This window comes from Apis cerana, linkage group LG13 (genome assembly GCF_029169275.1).
Source record: "Apis cerana isolate GH-2021 linkage group LG13, AcerK_1.0, whole genome shotgun sequence".
NCBI lineage: Eukaryota > Metazoa > Arthropoda > Insecta > Hymenoptera > Apidae > Apis > Apis cerana.
Genome location: NC_083864.1, coordinates 1,360,818 through 1,384,130, shown reverse-complemented (window position 1 = coordinate 1,384,130; position 23,313 = coordinate 1,360,818). Strand labels below are relative to the sequence as shown.

Below are 23,313 nucleotides of genomic sequence, written 5' to 3'. Positions count from 1 at the left end.
CACCAATAATTTGTAATAATTAAATACTTCGAATTTGGAAAATACAGTGATCTTTCCGAAAAATTCGAAAATGATTCCAGATATTATCCTCTCTCCAAGAAAAAATGTTAAAAAAGAATAAGAGAATGATCATGATACTTCCAAAAGCCATTGATTGATAAGCTTTTTTGACAATAGTCAATCATTTTGCGCTTTCGAAAAATCAACGATTCGTACTCTTATGAAGTTAAGAATACAAAACTTTTAAAAACCACTAATAGCAATGTTTATAAAAAAATGTCTATTTTTTAATTATTATTTATTATTTAAATTGATATAATTGAACACATCGATTATAACATGATAGAGCATCGATCGAATTCGATGCTCAATAACTAAAAATAAAATTATAGTATTCGATGATTCCTTAATTTATTATAAAGATATTCTTGGCAATCTTAAAATTCTAAAATGAATTATTTAAATATATACATATTATAAATTTAAACATTAATTATTATATAAAATTTTTTCTGATAAGTAATGATGTAACACAAAAAAGAATGATTTTATATAAAAAAATAAGTCGACAATTTTTTTCATATAAGATTTTGTTTTTAAGAAAATTCCGAGTATATATGCATTTGATTATATCCTGAAAAAATTTTATTGTATATTTTAGATTTATTTTTTTATATATAGAATCATTCTCTTCTCTAGATTGTAAATATAATCAAAATTATTAATTATCAACCCTATATAATTGATTTGTGAAATGAATAATGTAAATTTAATATGTGATATGTAATAGATAAATAAGATAAATGAGATGTAAATCTGTAGATATCATAAAAATATTTTTTAAATTTTGAATTTAAATATTTATGAAAAATCTAAAGGATAACAAACTTTTTTGCTATTAAAACATTTTTATATTTTGTCTTGATTTGTCTTGAATGCAATCATCCATAAAAAATATATTTTAGCAATAAAAAAATTAATATATTGCTTTTTCGATGAATAAAAAAAATTGAATGTGAAGTTATAAGTTTATATCATATTTAAAAATATTTTGCAATATCGAAAGAATTAAAAAAATTTTTTAAAATTTGAAAGCAAAAAGAAAAATGCAGATAAAATCTTTATTTTTTGCTAAATATATGAATTTTGAACATGTAAAAATTTATATATATATATATATATATATAGTATTTTATATAATATAAATTATATAATATAATAGTATTTTATATAATAAAAAATGTTAAAATGCTATTTTTTATAACAATGCTTTGATTCTTCATATATTATATTTAAGTTTTGGTATAATTGTAACATTTAACATTCTAATGTAACATTGAATTATTATCCATTATTATGTAAGTAATATTGAAATATTGTAATATTATTAGTGTTTTATAATTTGCCTGTATGAAGATATTTTAAAATAAATTCAGTTGCTTATATAACATAAATAAAACGATATGGATTATTTAATTTATCTTGCATAATAAATCTATTATAATCAGAAAAAAAATGTAATTATTGTAATACATATTTTTATGATTTTATTATGATATTATGATCTTATTATATCTTATATAGAAATATTGGTTATAGTTAAAATTATAAATTACAATATGTATAATTATATCATTTATTATAATATTATTACAGTTAGCCAAAAGGTTTCGAGCAATGTCGAATCTTTGTTAAATGATGGAGAAAATATTCGTAATCTTGGTAAAGAATTAACTATAGAAATTAATAATTTACGTCAAAATTTAGAAAGTGCATTAAGAGCTTGTACTGGTCAAGATCGACCTCTCTGTACTATTATTGATTCTTCTGGATTACGAGTAACTTTACGTATTGATCAGGTAAATTCAATACATTTTTACAAATTAATATTAATGTAGTATTAATATTACAAATAATATTAATTTAAACGATATATATATATACATTTATAATTTTCATTTATTTATATTTTTCATATATTCTTATTCAAGAGAAATCTTGATAAAACTTTATATATAACTATTAATTATATAAGATTAAACTTTGTATATAACATTAAATATTAAACATTGTTGAAATAAAGAATTATAAGACTTATATTTAAAATATTCTCCTAATATTTATGATATAAATGAAAATACTTATTATTTTTGAAGATTTAAATATCTAGTTTAATTTGGACATATATATATGTATATTTATACAATATTGCGTATAAGCATACAAACAATGTTGGTTTATTGTCTGAACATTACAAAATAAACCAAAAAAAAATGTATTCTTAATTTACAAGATTATTCGAACATATTACAAATTTGAATTATTAAACGAAACTACATGTTATTGAATGCAATTACATGCACATTTTCATGCAAATAATTGGATAATCACATAGATAAAAAATAATAAATATATACTAAGAAAAGAGATAAATTGTTTTTTGATTATCTAAAATAGAAATAAAATGTAGAATATTTCTAATAAAAAATAATTTTTAATTCCTTAACCAAAAAAATATCAAAAGCAATATTTAATTTTTATAAAAAATTGTTATTTTGATTATTTTTACTATAAATATATCATTTTAAAAATATCGATTTTTCCATTCAATAATAATTAAAATTATATTCAATAAATATATCATAATATCATTTATCGAATAAGAATGGAATGGAATGTAAACGACACAATAAACACTTTTAATACAAGATTAATTTGTAAGATCTATTTTAAAAATTGATTGTATATTCAAAAAAACAATGAAAAAAGTTCATATAAATATATGTTTTATTTATCTTTTAAAATTTTCTATTCAAAACATTTTCAGTATTCTTGTTTTTTTAAATAAATAGATTGAACATGGAGATCCTATTGTGTAAACATTTTATTCCTCAAATTTAAATTCATTAGATTCATCAAATACAATAAAAATTCAATTCTGCTGCAACAGAAATGTATCACTGAAAATCCCACAGCGAATATATTTTAAAAAAAATACAGAAAAATTTAAGAAAATGATTCATTTCTGTAAAATAAAAAAAGTTATATGCAATAATACAAAATGAAAACATTCAATTATAAATATTGTTAGATGCTTAATCTATCGGCTTTAATATGAAAAATAATGACGAAATTGCATATTAGTTATAGTTCAATGAATCGAATTTGCATCAATTTCATCTTTTCATCATTACTCATTATTATACACAATTATTATTATACAATCTTCATACTTTACATGCTGGAATTGAGTTGTGTAGAATACATTTCTATTAATTTTTTTTAAATAGGAGTAAAGTGAACAAAAATTTTATAATATGCATAAATTTTATGTTCTTGTTTTAAAATAAAAAATACATATTATTTTCTATTATCTATAAGAAAGATTTATTTATTTAATTATAATTTTTTCTATTTATGATTTCATATAATATAAAATCTATATAATGAGAAATGCTTCCTAACGTTTTAAAAATTTTATTTTAAAAATTTAAAAAATTTTTTTCATCGAATTTTTTTCAATTATTCATAATATTTTAAAAAATATTCATAAAATACATTTTTTTATTATAAAAATTACAAAATGTATATTTATAATATATATTGAATAAGCAAAATTTAATAATATTATTTATATTTTTACAGCTGATAAAAGATACCCGTTTGTTACGTTTGCATAATACTAAACAAGAAAATCTAACAAAAACTATTCGTCAAGTTCGAGGAGAATATTTATATATTCCACAACATATTGCACGAAATAGTTTAGAAGCCAGAAATCGTAAGTAAGAATATTATAAATAAGTATATTGAAAAATATATAATATATATAATAAATATGTATTAAATAATATTAAATAAGAATAATATTAAAAATAATTTTAAATAATTTTAACTATATAATAATATAACTTATAAATAAAAATTTTATTTATAAAAAATAAGTGAGAAAATTTAGAGAATATACAAAGAATATGTACAAGAATATACAAAGAATATAAATAATAATACGATTGTACGATATAAAAACATATGTAGAAAAGTGAACAACTATAACTTGTAATAATATAAAGAATATTATTTAAAAAAAGTATATTATTATGACTTTCATATATATATGCAATGAATATAAAATGTAAAATATTTTTATATAATATTTAATTTCAAGATTATCAAATTTAAAAGTTTGTTTATGAACAAAATTTTAAATAAAGTACAGATATTCTTCTACAAATAATTTACAAAATAAATGATAATGTCTATATTGTTAAAATATTAACAATTTTGAAAAAATTACAAAAATACATTACAAAAATTAAATATCAAAAAAAAATACGAAGATGTATAATGAAAATAGAAAAAAAAATCTTTTCAGAAATTCGACGCGAAGTGAATAAAATGCGAGCCAGGATCTTCGATGAAGCACGAAGTATGGAAGCAAGCAATTCAGAGCTCGTTAAGCAGTTAGAATTTGCAAGACGTTTAATGGACTATACGACGCCATATATAGTAGTTTTTGAACATGTGAGATGGCTCATAGGTATAGGTCAGTATTAGTATAGTATCTTGTATATTTTTATAAATTCAAAAAAAGAAAAAAATGAATTAAATTTTATTTATGCAAATTAGTTTCTGTAAATATACATATATAAATACATATATAAATTATAAATTATAAATTATAAATTTATAAATATTATAAAAACATAAATATATAACATTATACAAAGTGTATAAAAAATAAATATTCCCATCAAATCCCAAAAAAGATAGAATATTTTATATCTTTAAATTGATGAAGATTAATTAAAAAAACTTATCACAAAATTGATTTTTGATCTTGACAAAGGCGATTTTTTTGTTTTATTTTTATTATTATATGAAATTTACAAAAAATAAAAATTAAACATTATAAAAAAAATGTTCTTAAATGTTTGGATACAAGGAGATATTTTATGCAATAATAACAAATGCTTTTACAAATTGATTATGAAAATTACTTGAAGATAAGTTTAATTTTAAATGAAACTACATAATTTTTATTACATAAAAATTTTATTAAATAATTCGTTGCTTTTTATAAAAAAATATTTATTTATAATTTGGAAAATCATTAATTTATAAATATTTTATTTTATTTTAATTTAGAAATATTTTATTTTGAAATATAAAATTCATAGAACTTATCATATAAAAGACTAGAAATCCACAAAGTTCTCTTTTCTTTTATATTAATATGCTTAAGACAAACTTTCATGTCTTAACTATATTTTATGTCTAACTTTTGTGACTTAAATATAATTATAATATAATATAATATAATAAATAATTATAATATAAATTATAATAATTTAAAATAATTATTAATAATTAAAAAATAAAAAAAATTATTAAAAAAGTATACGAATAAATATGATAGGTCATAAATATATATCGTATTATATATAAGAATATAAAGATTAACCTGATAATCTTATAATGAATATAATAATATAACAAATATAATAACAAATTCTTATCTACATATTATAGGTACAGTCCTATGTATTTTACTCATCTGGCTATTATTGCTAGGAGCTCTTTGTTGTCGTTGTGGTGCATATGAAACTAAAATTCGATTTACACTTTTATGGTATGTATATATAATTCGATTCAATGGTTGTTTATTTGATATTAAAATTACAAATGTTATTAAGAAAAAAATATAAATATTTATATATTTATAAATAAAAATATAAATCTAAAATATTTTTTGAAGGATATATATATCATATTATAGTTATAAGTTCAAAGAATGTATTTTACAAATTATTATTATTATTATTATTAAAAATAATAAAAAATAAAATAATAATTATTAATAAATTAATTTAGATACATAAATAATTTAGAAATGATAAAAATGATATTCATATCTAATTTCTTAAATTCCTTAACACGCAATTTTTTAAAATTCAGTTAACAATGAAAATAGTATAACACAACGAATTTCTTTCTTGAATATTTTTTAAATCTCTAACAATACTATAAACTAGTATGTATCAATGCTAATAACAAAAAATCTATTATAAATTTCTCATACCTTTAAAATCTTTAAAATCTTTATTATTTTGTAACAATTGTTACTGAAAAATAAGTAGAACATATTAACGAGACATTAATAAAAAATAGTTTTCATAAAAAAATCATCAATCGCATAATTGATTAAAAATGACTAAAAAACGAAAATATAAATTAAAAAAAATATTAATCCAAGAAGAAAAAAAAAGCTATTTTTTAATTTTTTTTTTATTGTTTAGGTTTTAAGATCATTATTAAAACTGTTTATGCCAGAATTCATATACAATGAATTCATAATATTCGAGAAAACTTTTTTGCAAATATCTTGAAAGCTGAGCGAGGATAATAGAGAAAGTTGTTCAGAATAGTAAGCTTGATAATATATTTCAAGGATTATAAAATCGATGAAAAAATCAAACTTATAAATAATTATAACCAATTTTTATATTTTGATATTTAGGATTAATTCCTTAATTTCACGAATATATTAATACTTTAATATTAATATTAATATATTAATATCTTATATATTAATATAAATCTAATATCTTATATATTAATATAATATCTAATATATTAATATTAATATATTTATATCTTATATGTATACAAAATATCCTTATATATAATTGGATAGATTATTATTTTCAAATTATTAAAGATAATATAACTATCATGATACAATATCTGATATAATTATATTAATTATTCGATTAATCATTTGAATTCAATTGGAAATACAATCTATTAGTAATAAAATAATTAATTTAAAAGAATTTTTTGCAATATCAATTAATAATCAAATTAATATACATATATATTTTTTTCTTTAATATTGATTATAACTATAATTCTTTAATATTTATATAATTAAATATATATTTTTTATTAAATAAATATATTCTGCAATAAATATTTCATTCATTATAAATATGAATTTCGTATAAAGAAAAAAATTTTATGAAACAAAATTAAATAATATTACATATATTATTTCTGTACTATTCTTATATATTCTTACATTTATGCATTTGCAATAATATATTTTTTTTAAAGAAAACTATAATTTTTCTTCCATGTATCACTTTGTTTGGCTTTGTATAAAAAAAAATTATAACATAATCATAAAGTAGATAGTTCATAGTAAAATATTTCAACATTATTAATAATATATAAATATTTTATATATTTTCTTCCCTATGATGTTTATGCATTTAAATAAATTCTAAATCATATAACAATCTCAAAAAAAAAAAATACAAATTGATATTATGCAATGATATTAACATATAATTCAAGATTCATATATAATATAATTTACATCAATTATTTTATAAAGTTATACTTAATAAAAATACTTATCAAAATATTAAAAATAATTTAAAATAAATTTAAAAATATTTCTATCATTGGAATAAAATACAATGTATGGAATCAATATATTGCAATCACAATCACCAGCCTAAACGTGCAATTATATTTTCATGCGAATATATTTTCTTTTGAATTTTTTTAAAAAGAAAATATATTTAAAACATTCAAGATTTAGAAGATCATATTAGATCTAGAAGATCATAATAGAAATAATTAAAATAAATAAGTAATTTTATAAAAAAAATATTTAATAAATTTTATTAATAAAAAATAAATATTTAAATATTTAAATAAAAAATGATTGCGATTTGTTATTCTTAAAATAAATTTTAAGAATAACAAAATAGTTAAATGTATATTATTATAAAATTTATTATATACTTTTATATATTATTTATTACTTGTATATATATATATATATATATATATATATATATACAATATTCAATATTTCTTTCAGATATCGTAATGATATTCTAAAAAGAATTGAAATTTTTCTTCTTAATAATAGAATCATTTGATTAAAGTAATTAATTTAAAGTAAATAATTTTTTCAGAACTTCAATAAAACATGTATAATAATATTTAATGGTTTCTATTTGATTTTCAATTTTTAAAGAAACAAATCGCTTAATTATTTAATTTTTTAAAAGATCTATCATTACATTTGTTATCAAACTTTTTAATATTGACTATATGACAAAAGTTTTCGAATGGATTAATTGCATTTTTTTTCATATTTCAGTGGCGTATTTATGGCTTGTATTATCTCAATTATATTATGGATAGTTTTTATTATGACTTTGATATTATCGAGTCATACTGAAATGTTAATCTGTCGTCCACTTCATGATCCGAATTATAATACATTACAAGCTATTTTGGAAACTCGAATATTCTTAGGAAAAAGATTAAGTGTACCTTTAAAGGATCTATTTGAGTAAGTTCATTTCTTAAATATATAATAATCATATATACGTATAATTTTATTGTTCCTATAAGATAAATAATATCCAAGAAAAATTATATAATCTAAAAATGTAATTTTTAATTAAATTATAAGATATGTGAAATATTATGGATTCAGTAATTTTAGTGAACTTTAGTAAAAAATCATTTTAGGAAATTTAATAAAATGAATTTTATATTTTTATTTTTCAAATTATTTATATATATTTATGTTTTTCAAATCTTACAAAGAGAAGCTTAAATATCATTCAATGTTTTATCAAACAATTCGATTGTTTGATTGATTGATCCAATGTTTTATCAACAAAGAAAGATTTTCAAATAAAAACTTTTTTACTATTTTAAAAAACATAAATAAAACATACAATGTCTAATCAAAAAAAATTAGCGCCACTCAACTATATAATTTTCAACTATTTCATTTCTAGTGTGGTATTCAATAATAATTTTTATTAATTATTAATTTTTTATTACTTTTTCATTTTTAATGTTTTAATTTCTTTTGTTTTGATTATAGTATTATTTTCAGTATGTTTCTGATGTACTATTTTATCATATCCTTTATTTATAGATTTATAAATTTAATTTAATATTTAATTATAAATTAATTAAATATTCAGATTTTTTTTAAATCAGCTAACATATGACTGGTATATAAATTTTAAATAAACTTTAAATTTTCAATTGATTTCATATCAAAAAAATTGCTTGATTACAAAATAATAAAATGTATTATAATATATAAATTATTTATTTTAATACATTAATTTATTAAATCTGTTGATCTATTTTAATATATATGTGTCTAAACAGTTACATACGTCATATAAAAAAAAAAGTACGCATAAAAGCCCGACAATTGTTTATTGTGATTATCATATAATATTTATATTTCAAAAATGAAAAATTTAGATAGCTAGCAAGCTATATATGAAATACATTAATAAAAATTAATAAAACTTGCAATTAAATTTTTTCAGATCTTTAAATTTTATTAGTAAATAATAATAAACGAAAAATATTAAAAATTATACTTGATCTTAATTTCTTGGCTAAGAATTGCACATAACTTAATTTATATTTTATTCTATACAATCATTCAAAAATCGTATCACTTATTTTTAATCAATAATTGTATCAATTTAAATTATACATTGAAATGTGATAGAATATAATTTTTTTCATGCGAATTAATGCAGTAATGATTTCAAATTTTTTGTCATGAATAATTTTTTACAAAGAAACTTCGAAAAAAAGAAACTGCTTCAATAATAAGAAAAAATCATAAAAGAAAAAATACAAAAATATTTCAAATAAACTTATTTTATAATCAATATATTGTCACAGTATAACAAAAAAAAAAACAAAATTGATAGACAAAAATGTCAATTATTTATTAAATTATTAAATTCTGTCACATCGCTATATTTATTTTTTTCTGTCTAACTTCATACAAACAATCTTAAAATATTTATAAATTAAACAAACCTCAACCAATATTTTTGTATAACAATTTTTTATTTTGATGTTTATTTTGATCCTTTCGAATTGATTCTCAAAGATGACTTATAAATATATTAATAATCTTGTACAGTGTATTTTGTTATGAATTTTATTGCATAATATATTTTAATCAGGCTAAAAATTTTTATTTATTATTACATATTATAAATTATATATATAATTATATATTATTATACTTAATATACAATATATTTATTTTATAATTGAAGAATAACTTATTTTAATATTTTTTGATAATATTTTTATAAATACTATAATTTTAATTATAATATAATTATTTGCATCAAGTCTTGAAATATTTCTGATTTTTTTCTTTTCGATTTTTATAATCTAATGATTTGATCATTACTGGTAAATTATATCTTAATAATTTTTTTCTTATTTATGAGTGATTTTCTTATTTATTTATTACGGTTTAAAATTTTATCAGATCTACAAATTTCTAACCGTTTTCATGAAACTCGTATAGTATATAACAGATATTTTGAGTCAAAATTGTGCAAAATTAGATCAAATATTTCTGATGAATAATTCTGAAATATAATCAATATTAATAAAGTTTATTATTTCAGTAGTCGGATTTAAATATTCAAAGTTTTATATATTTTATAATTATCTTTACTGATGCAAGACTAATTGATCATACATCAAAATTTTTAAAATTATTTCTTGGAAACTTATTCAACTTGACTTCATTGACTTACGTTTGAATATTAATGCATAAATACTATTTGTACTATATTTATACATTTACAATACATATATTATATATGTATTATATATCCTTATGTATTTATATCTATATTGTTTATATAGAAAGTTTTTTGTAGATATTATTATTTATTTCCTATTTTATTATTTATTCTATTTATTATATTATTTTTTTTATAAATAATCAGATATTTGCTAATATTAACCATAAGTTTAATACTAATTTACATTTGTTTTTTTAATATCGTGGTTATAAATGTCTAAGTATTGTACGTATTTATTTAATATCCTTTTGTTATGATTTCTTCTTATATCTAATTGTAAATCGAATAATTTTGATGAAATTTCCAAGAAATAGAAAAAATATATTTATTATAGTATTATGTAATAAATATATGAAATAAATAAAATTATAATTAATAAATAAATAAAGTAAAATAATATATAAAATATAATACATATATTTACTATAGTATTTATATGTGTATATATTTATATAATATAGTATTTATTTACTTATTTATCTATCTATTTATTTATTTATTTATTTATTTATTTATTTATAACACTAAATAAAATAAATTATTCTTTTTTAAATAAATATTAGTACTATTTATATACTATATTATTTTATCATAAAATGTTATTATAAATAATAACTATTGATAATATTGATTTGATAATTGATTATTTAATATAATATAAATATTGCAATATAAAAATTAATAAAAAGCAAATAAATAGGATTTATTCATGAAATTATCATGAAATTTAAAGTAATAAATACAAAATAATAATATTTTATTAAATCCTAAAAGCTTCAATTTTATTTGCAAAATAATTCAAAACTTCAAAAGATAAAATAATCTCTGATTATTAATTAATAATAAACATATAATATATGATTATAGGAAATGTCGAATGAATGAACCAGCTTACCCAGCATTTGGATTAGGAAATACAATGAAATTAGAGCAACTTGCTGCATATTGGACTTGGTCAAGCTTTTCTAGAATTATATTAAAAATTAAAGTCGAATTGAGAACTTTAAATATATTTCCAAGATATTTTGAAAGGCAACTACATGATTTATTATATGCTTGCAGATTAAATTTAACAGAACATAGAATTATGGTATTGTAAATCTTTCATTTATTTTATATTTATATTTATATTTATATTTAGATTATATTATTTTATATTTAGATTTCTTTAGAAATATTTTTAGATTCTTTAGAAATCTTTTTTTAAATATTGTCTTTTAATTTTATAGAATATAATAAGAATATACAAAAAATAATTATTTAAATAATTTTATTAGTATAATAAATAATTAAATAATTTTATTAGTATAATAAATAATTAATTTTTTCTTACTATTAATTATAACAATAACAGAATATATATAGTATGAGTTATGTTTATATGCAGTTGCTATTCATTTTTATTTACTTAAATTTAAAATGCATTACTCTTTTGCTAGATTTCTAAATATTCTAATCAATAACAAAGATTTCTAATGAATCTTTAATATTTAAAAAATTGTTTTAGAAAATATATATTATGAAATGTAACATATTTCGATTATGTAAAAATATTCTTTTCATGTGTCTTAAAAATAGTAGTAAAATGTTTCGATTTGCTACAAAAAGCAATTCGTTCCATCATGAAAAAAATTATATTTACTGTAAAAATTTATATTATATTTTTATAAATAACTAAATTATAATAGATTAAAAAAATATTTGTATATTTTATTTATTTATTTATTTTTGCAATAGGTTTATAAAAACAAGTAAAATATAAATATTTTTGATCAATTAGATAATATGCAAATTATAATTTTTTAATAAATATGAACAAAATAAAAAAAAGAAAATATATAGGTTTGTAATTCTAATATTAAATTTTAATTCTATTGTTAAAGAAACTACAAAAAAATCCATAAATGCATACATATATTATATAAATGTTTGAACATTATTCGAATTAATATTAAAAAAAATTATATACTTCTAAATTGTTTTCTATTTTGAAATCAACGCCTAAAATTAAAAGATCATTAAATTTTAGAGATGAATTATTGATTTTTGCTGCTGTAATTAAAAATTAGTAATAAACTTGACATTTTAAAATAAGCTTAAATTGATTATTATATTTCTTTTCTAAATTTAATAAAAAATATTCAATAATTAGCGAGTATATAGTTATAATTATAGTTATAATTAGCTGTGATTTCTAATCATTAATCAAATTATATGATATTTTACTTTCAACTTTATTTGCATAAATTATTTCAATTTTTATTCTTTATTCTATATCTAATTCTCATAAATTCATTTGTTAAATTTACTAAAAATAATCTTGTTAGATTTGCTTAAATTTGGCTTAAAATGTTTAAAAATATGTAATATATTCTGTATTTTTTACAATATTTTATTAACATTTTATAATTTTTAAAATATTGTTTGTTATTAGATCCAAGGAAAAATTTTAAATAAAGATTTAGAAATATTATCAGATCAATTAGATAAGGTTACCCAACGAATGAATGATAAATTAACAGCAAGAAGCTTGGAAACTATTGTAGCAATTATGCAAGATATAAATTCAAGGCGTTTAAAACCTTTGATGAAATTACAAGATAAGTTGTTATACAACCTTGCTGCATTGGAATTGCAAATACAGCCGCTACAAACACATATTAATTATTCACTTTCTCATTTGAAGAACATTCAATATTATATTGATAATGAAGGAGATAAAATTGCTCAATTAGTATGTATATATTTTGATTCTTTTATTTTATTGGTTAAGAAAATTAAATTTTAATTAATAAAATAATTACTTTATCGGTATAAATAATAAAACTTGATATTAAAATAAATCTATATATATAATTTTATAAATTGTAATTGTTAAATATATATACAATTTTCTTTTTATATTTTCTTATTATTAAAATATAGTATCTGAACGTTTTGTTATAAAATATTGTCAATTTTTCTAATAATTAAATATTAAATTTCAAATTAGTTTGTTTTAATTGTATTATTTTATTTTAATAAATTTCAGGTATTATTTTGATATGCAAAATAGAAATTAAATGGTATTAAATATAAGTAATTATTTCAGACTAATTTATTCTTTTTTGAAACTTTTAAAAAATATATATTTTATATATTATTATATATTATACATTCCTATGGACCTAGAACAGGTTATATTTTTCAAATGATTACAAATAAAGAAAAATATTATCAGAATTAAATAAATCAAAATTAAATACTAAACTTTCAAAGAAATATAATTTCTTTTTTTAAATATAATTATAACTTTATATATTAATGCATTTAAAAAATTTAATTATATTTTTTTTCAATGAAATTTTATAATTTTAACAGTCAAATGTCTTGCAATTTTTTAATATTAAAAAAATATTATTACATTTTTTTCTAAATCTAATAATTCATAATTATTATAATATAAATTATTTGATTTAAATTACTTATATTTGTATATCGTGGATTATTTATCCTGTAACAAATCAAAGTCTGCCATTATAATTTAAATATTTTTTTTTATTTCTTTTTTTAATATTACTTATGTAATGTTGCAATGGTTGATATAAATACTAATTGATATAAAGAATTGATTTATACTCATAAATATTGTAATGTTTTTTGTACAGTAATATCTGTAGATATATCTAATAATTTAATAAGTGTAATGATAATGTCTAAAGAATTATAGATTTAAGACAAAAATTAAAAATATTTTATTGTAAAGATAAAAAAATTATATCGATTGATTATTAAAAATAAATTATTGCATTTATTTAAAAAAAATAATAATTTTCATATATTAATGCAAAAAAATATAAAATTATATTCACAATATAATTCTATTTAATTTCAATTTATAATATTTTTTTCCATTTCTGATAAAAAGAATTATTTTAATAGAATAAAATAATAAAATTTTTAGTAGATTAATAGTAGTAAAAATTTAGTAGATATTTTTAATAGAATAAAAATTTCTTAGTATATATAGGATATATATTGATTTAGGATGTCCAATGACATATATTAGATTTGTTTGTATTCAGTCAGCAGCATGTAACCAACTGTCGCAGCTTGACTAGATTACGCGCTCCGTGATTAGTCATTTTTTTATTGATAACTCATTAACAAAGCTGTAACAAAAGTTTTTCCAAAAGAAAATATTGCTTAAAATTACCTCAAGAATCTCCAATTTACGAATATTTCAATATTTTTGAAATACCCGATATATTTTATAGATCCCTATATGAACAATTTATAAAATTTTCAAATTTTTCTTTATTAATAAAAATATTATGAAGTAACCGTCAAAAAAATTTTAAATTTGAAAAAAATTATTAAATATGGAATATAATGATTTTTTATTTTAGCTAGTATGAATTCGAAAAAAGATTTCAAAATAATTATGGAAAAGAGCATATAATTCTTTTTTATAAATATTTTCCTCTATTAGGAAAATAAAATTTTTGATCAAACTTAATGTGAAATTCATTAAAAGTTTTATAATTTTAAATATTATATTTACATGCGATATATATATATATATAATACAAAAAAATAATTTATACATTAGTATTTATATTATAAAATAGAACAAAATAAAAAAAAATAGTAGTTGGAAAAAAATATTTTTATAAATTGATAAAAATTTCGAAAAAAATATTAAATATTACTAAATTATTAATTCATAAAGAAATAAATCTTTTTTTTTAATTTCTATTTAATTTTTTTATTTTCTACTTAATATTTTGTAATATTTCCATATTCATGAACAAGTGTTTCCAATACATATGTTAAATATTATTAAATGTTTAATTAAAGTTTTACTTTTTCATTATTTTTTTGTTCATAAAAAGAAAGATTTAAATTACTTTTTACATTTATTTCATATCAAGTCGATTTAAATATCATTTTATATTAAAAATTATAATTGTTTTTGTTGTCAAACTTTTTTTTATTATAATAAGAATATTTACTATAACAAACATGATAAATATAAATAAAAATATAATCATGTTCAAATATATGTTATCATGTAGACATATTTATTAATATTAGCTTTATTATTATAATATTAGTTTTTAAATTAAAAAGCATTAGAATAATGCATCAACATTTCATTTATATTTGAATATAATGAATAATAATTACAGTATTCATTTAGGCGTTTACAATTAGAACTGAAAACAGATATTTATTCAGATTAGTGAATTCTGCAAATTTAATTGACCAACACAAAAAAATAAGTATGAGTAAAATATTAGTAGTCGATTTGTGCTAAATGCCGATAGTGATAAATCAAGTTTTATTTTTTATTATAATTATAATATTATTAAATTTTATTATATAATTTATAAGTAAGAATTTATAAGTGAAAACAAATGAATGTAAATAAATATTTATATTCAATAAACACGGATTTAAGTCGCAAGCATTAAATATTTAATTGAATATGTTTGAAGATGATTGCAAGATTTGATGATAAAAATTTATGATAATAGTAATAATAAAAAATTGGACATTAAAGCAATATTAATGTAACTAAAACACATTATTATATAAATGTTAAATAAATATAACCTAAAGTCTTTTATTATTTCAATGTCAAGATTAATAAAAAAATAATTTATAAACGAATCAATAAATATGAATGACAATGTTTGAATACGCGATTGGATTTATTAACTCATATTAAGAAGTTAATCTAATTGATTGTAAAAATAACATTACATGTAACATAATTCTTCATTATTAATTCCACGTGTTCGGTCATAAATCACTTTCTTTTCTCTCTGAAATAATTAAACAAAATTTTAATTTTTAATATTATCATTATCATATAACTCATATTACATTTGTTTTATTATCAATTTTTAATTTTTAATGAATTTTATATATTGTTTGACTAAAAATTTTTTACCAGAAATAGTCTGAGAGAGCATATACAAAACGTTTATAGATGTCAAAAAATTTAAAAAATGAATCTTTAAGCTAAAATGAAAAGAAATAACAAAAATGTATTTATGGCTTTGTTATTCAATTGTAAATAATTAAAGATCAACGAAAATATCTATAAATAAACACATTTCCGTATATAAATAAATATAAGCAGTTTGCTTCATATAATTCATCATTAATATATAATAATAATTTTTATTATTTTTTTTCAAATCAACAATTATTTTTATATTCTGCTCTTACTCTCAATTTCTTATTTTTATATTTTTTTTCGTGTTATTTTTTTTTAAATTTTTTTATATGTAATTTATTTTATATGTAATATATTTTTTTTATAAAATATGTAAAATAAATGTAAAATATGATTATACATTATTAACATATCAATATAATACTGATAATTGATATATTTTACGTATAGAAAACAAAAGCTTATACAGATCGATTAGCTAATTATCTGGATCAATGGAGATTTCATGTATTATCTGAAATGGGTAATGGAATAGCCAAATGCCGACCACTTTGGAATGTTTTAGAAGGAATTAAACTTTTATTGTGTAATCATTTTTTAGGTAATTTGGTGCGTATAAAATTACAAATTACAAATATAAAATCTTAGAAAAATATTTAAAAATATTATTTTGATATAATTTTACTTTTTATTTTTATTTTTCAGAGTGGATATTGGTTTGTCACATTTATTTGTGCAATTATCATGATAGCAAGTACACCAACTGCACATATTTTATCATTAGTATATAAAAATCTATCCAATAATGAAAAAGATGCTAATCTCGTATCCACGAGATCGTAAGTACATTTAATTATATTATTTAATAACGCTTTGATTAATTTAAACTAAATTAACCTGTAATTTATTTTCTGCAAATTTTTATAAATTTTTCTACATATGTATATTAATAAGATCGACCAAATTAATATTACTTTAATTTACTCGCAAATAGAATTAATATTTATATTTAATATGATAGAAAAAGATTTATTTTTTATTTTTTTAATATGTTGTGTAATCTATACAAATATATATCTACAATATATAGTCCAGCCTTAGATTTTTAATTCAAAATATATTTTGAATTATTAAACTTTTATTTAAAATATATAAATTTGTTCAACTATAAATAAACGAAACTGATTCATTTAATCATTTTATTATCAACAGAATCGATTCTCGTTAAATAAATATAATATTATACCTATAGTAAAAAAAAGGTTTCGTCATAAAAGTCACATCCAAAAATATAATAATGGCCTACATTTTTTAAATAAATTTCTATTCCAATCTAAATTACATTCTAATTCAATTTTGACTATGCATTCAATAAGAAAAAAAAAAAAATAGAAAACTGGATAGCATTACACAATAAAACTAAATGATTCTAAATGAATTGAATTCAGCACAGATATCACCAGAAAAGAACACAAAAAATCGCGACAATACACATAAAATAATATATATAGTATATATAATATATTAAAGTTAAAAATATTAGTCAAGCCACTATTTAAGTCTCATCAACTCAGCTTACAAGAATAATTTTTTTTCCAACTATTTTTAAGATCCTATCATATAAATTTGATTTCAATTTACAAAAATTTATGATTTTAATTTATAAGAAAAGAAAAGAATTGTAATATTTCAAGATGTAACGAAATTAATTAATAAATTAAATAACATTTATTTTTAAAATAAGCATTCGCGCCCGCAGTAATTAAGCAATAGCAACGAAGTAATTAAGCAATAGTATTGTAGTGATGAATTGTTAAGTGCATGTGTCGAATATTCTTTCGACAGAAGTGTATATATGTGTGTGAAAAAATTGGTAATTGTGATATATTTTTTTTGTGATGAGTGGATTGTATTAGAATCTTTCAGATTATAGCAGATAATCGTGTTCGACGATATCAGAGCACAATGTGATGTTAGAATAAAACTATCTATTGACCTGCTCACAATGAGATTTTCCTTATAAATGAAACAAATGAAATTGGAAGAATCATAGATTCTCCAATGGGGTACGATAATAACCAATAATATCGCAATCAGTGCTTGACTCATGACATTTCTAAGTTAGAGGAAAATTGAACTCGAATTAGAATGATATTGATTACCGTTGAGTCATATTTGAAGTATATCATTTTTGGGATCCGGTGTATCCAGATTAAAGTGTGTTAAAAACATTATAAGTGTCGAAACTGGCATTTCTCAAAAATGGCAATCTTCTCAGATAACATCATCTTTGTTTAAACTCAAGAAACTGGAGATCGATGACCGATAATAATAGAAAAGAGTTTTCATATGAAGAATTTCTCCGAATAAGTTATTTATAAATTTCACGAAAATAAGTGCTCGTGAACAAATAAATTGTTTTCGATATGATAATATTGTGATTTCGCAAAAATATATTTAAATAGATACAATCATTGAATATATTATAATATTGTAATATGAATATGTATAATTTTTTTAAAAATTTAAAAATAAATGGACAAAATTATAATTTTATACAATTATTAATTGTTATGTGTTTTTAATTTTAGAGAGGACCCGCCAACTGAACCTGACCAACAAGAAAATTGGAATACACCGGAGTAAGCATACATTTTATTCCAAAATAATTGTTTAAAATAAAAATAAATATTTAAATCTTCTAATTAAAATTAATTGTTTTAATATAAAATTTAATATTATTTTTAAATTTAATTTTAATTATTAAATTTAATTTAATTATTTAAGGAAGATATAAATGTAATAAATAAGAGATTTACTTTACATAATTATTTACTAAAAAAATAATTAAAGATTTTTAAAAAACTTTAAAAAAATATATATATATCATTGATCTTTTTTTAAAATGATTCAAATATTCGTATAATATTCATAATTTAAAAACTTTTTTTAGAAAATATTAAATTATTTTTGTTAATTACCATAATCAATTAAATTATTTAAATAAAATAATACAATTTACTATAATAATAGAAAATTATACAAATGAACTAATACAAATAAATTAATTAAAAGTAAATAGATATCTATTTATATAGATATAGATATCTTATTATATAGAATTTAGAATTATATAGAATTTATATAGAATATCTATTTATATAGATATCTATGTATAAAAAAAATATTTATAACATATCTTTGGATTTATTATAAAACTCACAACAAACACAAAAATTTATATTAATTGGAAATTATTAAGTTAACTATATCCAACTGAATTTTACGTTAGATGAAACGAAATAGAATGAGTTCTATTTTACCTTATATATTAACTTTGTAATAAATAAGTTTTATATAATGTTTATATTTATTTGAATTTCTAGAATTATTTTTCTATACTATCTTCTATAATATAAAAAATATCCAAAATAATTTATTCTCATTGCAATAACAAAACATTTTATTTTCAGACCACCACCACCACCATCATCTGAAGAAGGATGGCAATAAAAAATGTTTTAAATAATTCTATTTCTACATAAAGCTATTTAAAAATCTTTAATTATTTATTTTAGCAATTTTGTTATATAATAATTAATATAATAATAAAATATTTTAAAAATAAACATAATACATGTTATGATTAACATAATACATGTTACGAGCTAGAAAAGCATGACTATCGGTCAGATTATAAAATCTATTTAATTGCACTAATTGTTGAAAAAAATGACAAAAAAATGTTAGTAATAGACTTCGCAATGTTAAAATGATTGAAATAAATCATATATGTATAAATTTTTTAGACATATAATTATTCAATGTTACAATCGTGATATTTATAGATAAATTTTAAATTACATAAGTAATTTTGAAAAAAGTATCAAAATAAAAGATAATTATTTACAAAATTATACACAATTATTATATATTTGTATAGTTAAAATAATATATACTGAAATATATATATATACATATTTAAACCAAAAGTTTGAAGCTTTCATATCTATCAAATATAAAAACAAATTCATCCACAAAAATACTTTTAAATTTATAATATAATTTATGTAAAATATTTCGACAACATATATTTATCTAATACAATGCATTATGATCATATGATAATTAATGATCTTATTATATTCGCGTCAAACAAATTTCTTATTTAGAGATTGTATGCTCGATTTGGATTCTAGAAAATTCAAAATCAATTGAAAGCAAAAATCTTTTCATGATAAATTCTTTCTTATTTCTATTGCTTGTTTTTTTTTTATATCTCAAAAATTAAAGTCAAGCGATGATAAGAATATAATATATAAGAATATATATAAGAAAAAATTATTCAGAATCAATATTTTAATAATATTTCATCGAAATCGATGAGAAGGATTTTTTTATAAATGATTCTTTTATTTTAATATTTGTTTTATTTATTTTAGTGGTTATCCGTAGATATCATGATTATAATATTGAACAATTGAATGTTTATAAAAAATATATATATACATTTTGATACATAAATATATATATATATATATTTATTTATTTATTTATTTTAATTATAATATCATTATTAAAGTCTAAATTGAATGATTTTGAATATTGCACAAATACCTCAACTAAGGATATTATTCCAAAGACTATCTACTGTCGTAGAATTGTATAATTTTTTGTATTATGAGCTTTAAGTAAACAAATAGCGGTTTACTTTAATTATTTTGCGATTGATTGTATAATACTTCTAACTATAATCTGATATGAATTGTATCGTTTCTGAATTCTATCTTAATCGTATCTAAATTCTATTTTATTTTAACTGATTTAAAAGACAGTTACGGGTCTTGGATTTTTCTCCAAATCATTTTTCCATGAAAATGTAAACTAGGAGAAAATTAGCGAAATCAATAATCACGTTGAAGAGCGGTTTTGAAAGATGAATCCTATATTAGACGCAAGTGGCCGTTGCTATTATATCTCCGTTAGATTGAGAAAAATGTTGAGGAATTGATCATAAATTATTGCTAGATTATTAAAAATAAAATTCAAGTTGTCTGATCGCTTCGCAAGTAATAGTTTAGTCCTTAACATGCCTTGAAATAGCTACTTCAAAACTGTAATATATCCCATTAACTCCAATTTCGTAGAATCTATAACGTTTCCTGTCATCCAGATGAATCGAAATATATTGATTTGCTTTCCCCTTGTTTGTTGTTTGAATAATAATAATAATCTGTTATCTTCGTAGACTTCTTATCTGTGTAGACAACATGAATAATTTCACCGTTGGCCGCTGATTTCGCCGATTTTTATTATGGCTACGCATGAAATACCATCTGTTTCGAGATGAAGTTGTACAAGTACATAGTCTATTCACATTATTGTAGAAAGGAAAAGTTTTTTTCTTGTATTATTATTCAGGTCATTTTCTTGTAGAGTGCTTATGGACTTGTGCCAGCGCTATCAGAAATGTTGGAACATTTGTTGAATTAGTTAATATCAGCCAATGCCATACATAGCTAATATTACTGTTGCAGTTCGAGTCTATATGATTAACTAGTACTTTTTATTAATAATTTTTTTATTTACAAATATTTTTATTAACAAAAGTATAACGAAAATTTTTGTAAAAAAAAATATAATTTAAAATTAGCTCAAGAATCTTCAGTTAACCAGTATTCCTATATTTTTGATTTTATATAATATATTATATAATATTATATAATATATATATAATATTATATAATATATATAATATTATATAATATATTATATGATAAAATTATATATAAATAATAATATATAATATAATATTTCATTATTTAATTACATATTCAGTTTTAATACATCATATTACTATATTTTTATTCTTTCTAATTAAATTAGAATGATGATTACAGATGATTTTTTTCCTTTCCTTTTACTTTTTATCAGATATTCAGATTTTTTATATGAATTCTTTATATTTCTTATCTCTATAACTTGAGAAATGCTTGCATTAATAAATAATATTGATATTAAAAAAATGATAATAAATGATAATTGATCGAAATCATTGGTTAATTAATATTATGAAGAAAAATATATAAAGAAAAGTAAATTGTTTAATAATACATTTGAAATTATTTAACAAATAAAATGGATTTGATTTTGTTAAATCGTTTATTATTTATATTTTTGTATGTATAATTTAAAAAGCAGTTTATAAATATATAATAAATATTGAGGAAAACATTGCATGCAATATATAAAAATCAATAGTAAGTCAATTATGATTACTAATATAAAAAATGATTATATCTTCAATATAGTTGAATTCATTCTCATTGAACATATTCGTTATTTTTAACCTTCAATTTTTAAAAATTTTTCGACATTTGTCTCTAATATTTTTTCTAAATCATCGGATAACAAATTTCAACAAGAGAGAATATAGTTTAGAATATTAAGAGTAGAAATATCAATAAAATTGCTTATAAAAGAAGACGATTTAAAAAACTATTACTTTTCATAATGTATTGCATTTTGCTATGTAATTATGAATTCTAGATAAAATTTGAATAGTTTAAAAAAGTATAAAAAGTATTTGAAAAAGTATAAAAATTCAATGTGTAATCACAATATTTGATATAATTAGACAAAATTTTCTTTATTTTTCAGATTCAAATAATTTTATTCTTTTTT

The 23,313-nt window shown here is 18.0% G+C and overlaps 1 protein-coding gene across 6 annotated transcripts in view; it reads left to right on the top strand.

The window, feature by feature from the left end:
* LOC107996946 (prominin-1-A) overlaps window positions 1-20,268 on the top strand; it is a 137,554-nt gene extending 117,286 nt beyond the window's left edge. For all 6 annotated transcript variants that reach the window (XM_062083460.1, XM_062083459.1, XM_062083461.1 and 3 more), the window contains 11 exons: window positions 1,657-1,859; window positions 3,646-3,781; window positions 4,376-4,546; window positions 5,533-5,632; window positions 8,180-8,374; window positions 11,550-11,772; window positions 13,117-13,416; window positions 17,080-17,238; window positions 17,335-17,468; window positions 19,221-19,271; window positions 20,103-20,268. In XM_062083460.1, coding sequence (XP_061939444.1) covers window positions 1,657-1,859; window positions 3,646-3,781; window positions 4,376-4,546; window positions 5,533-5,632; window positions 8,180-8,374; window positions 11,550-11,772; window positions 13,117-13,416; window positions 17,080-17,238; window positions 17,335-17,468; window positions 19,221-19,271; window positions 20,103-20,142 — 1,712 coding nt within the window. In that variant the 3' untranslated portion in view covers window positions 20,143-20,268. The remainder of the gene's footprint in view (window positions 1-1,656; window positions 1,860-3,645; window positions 3,782-4,375; window positions 4,547-5,532; window positions 5,633-8,179; window positions 8,375-11,549; window positions 11,773-13,116; window positions 13,417-17,079; window positions 17,239-17,334; window positions 17,469-19,220; window positions 19,272-20,102) is intronic.
* The last annotated feature ends 3,045 nt before the right edge of the window (window positions 20,269-23,313 follow it).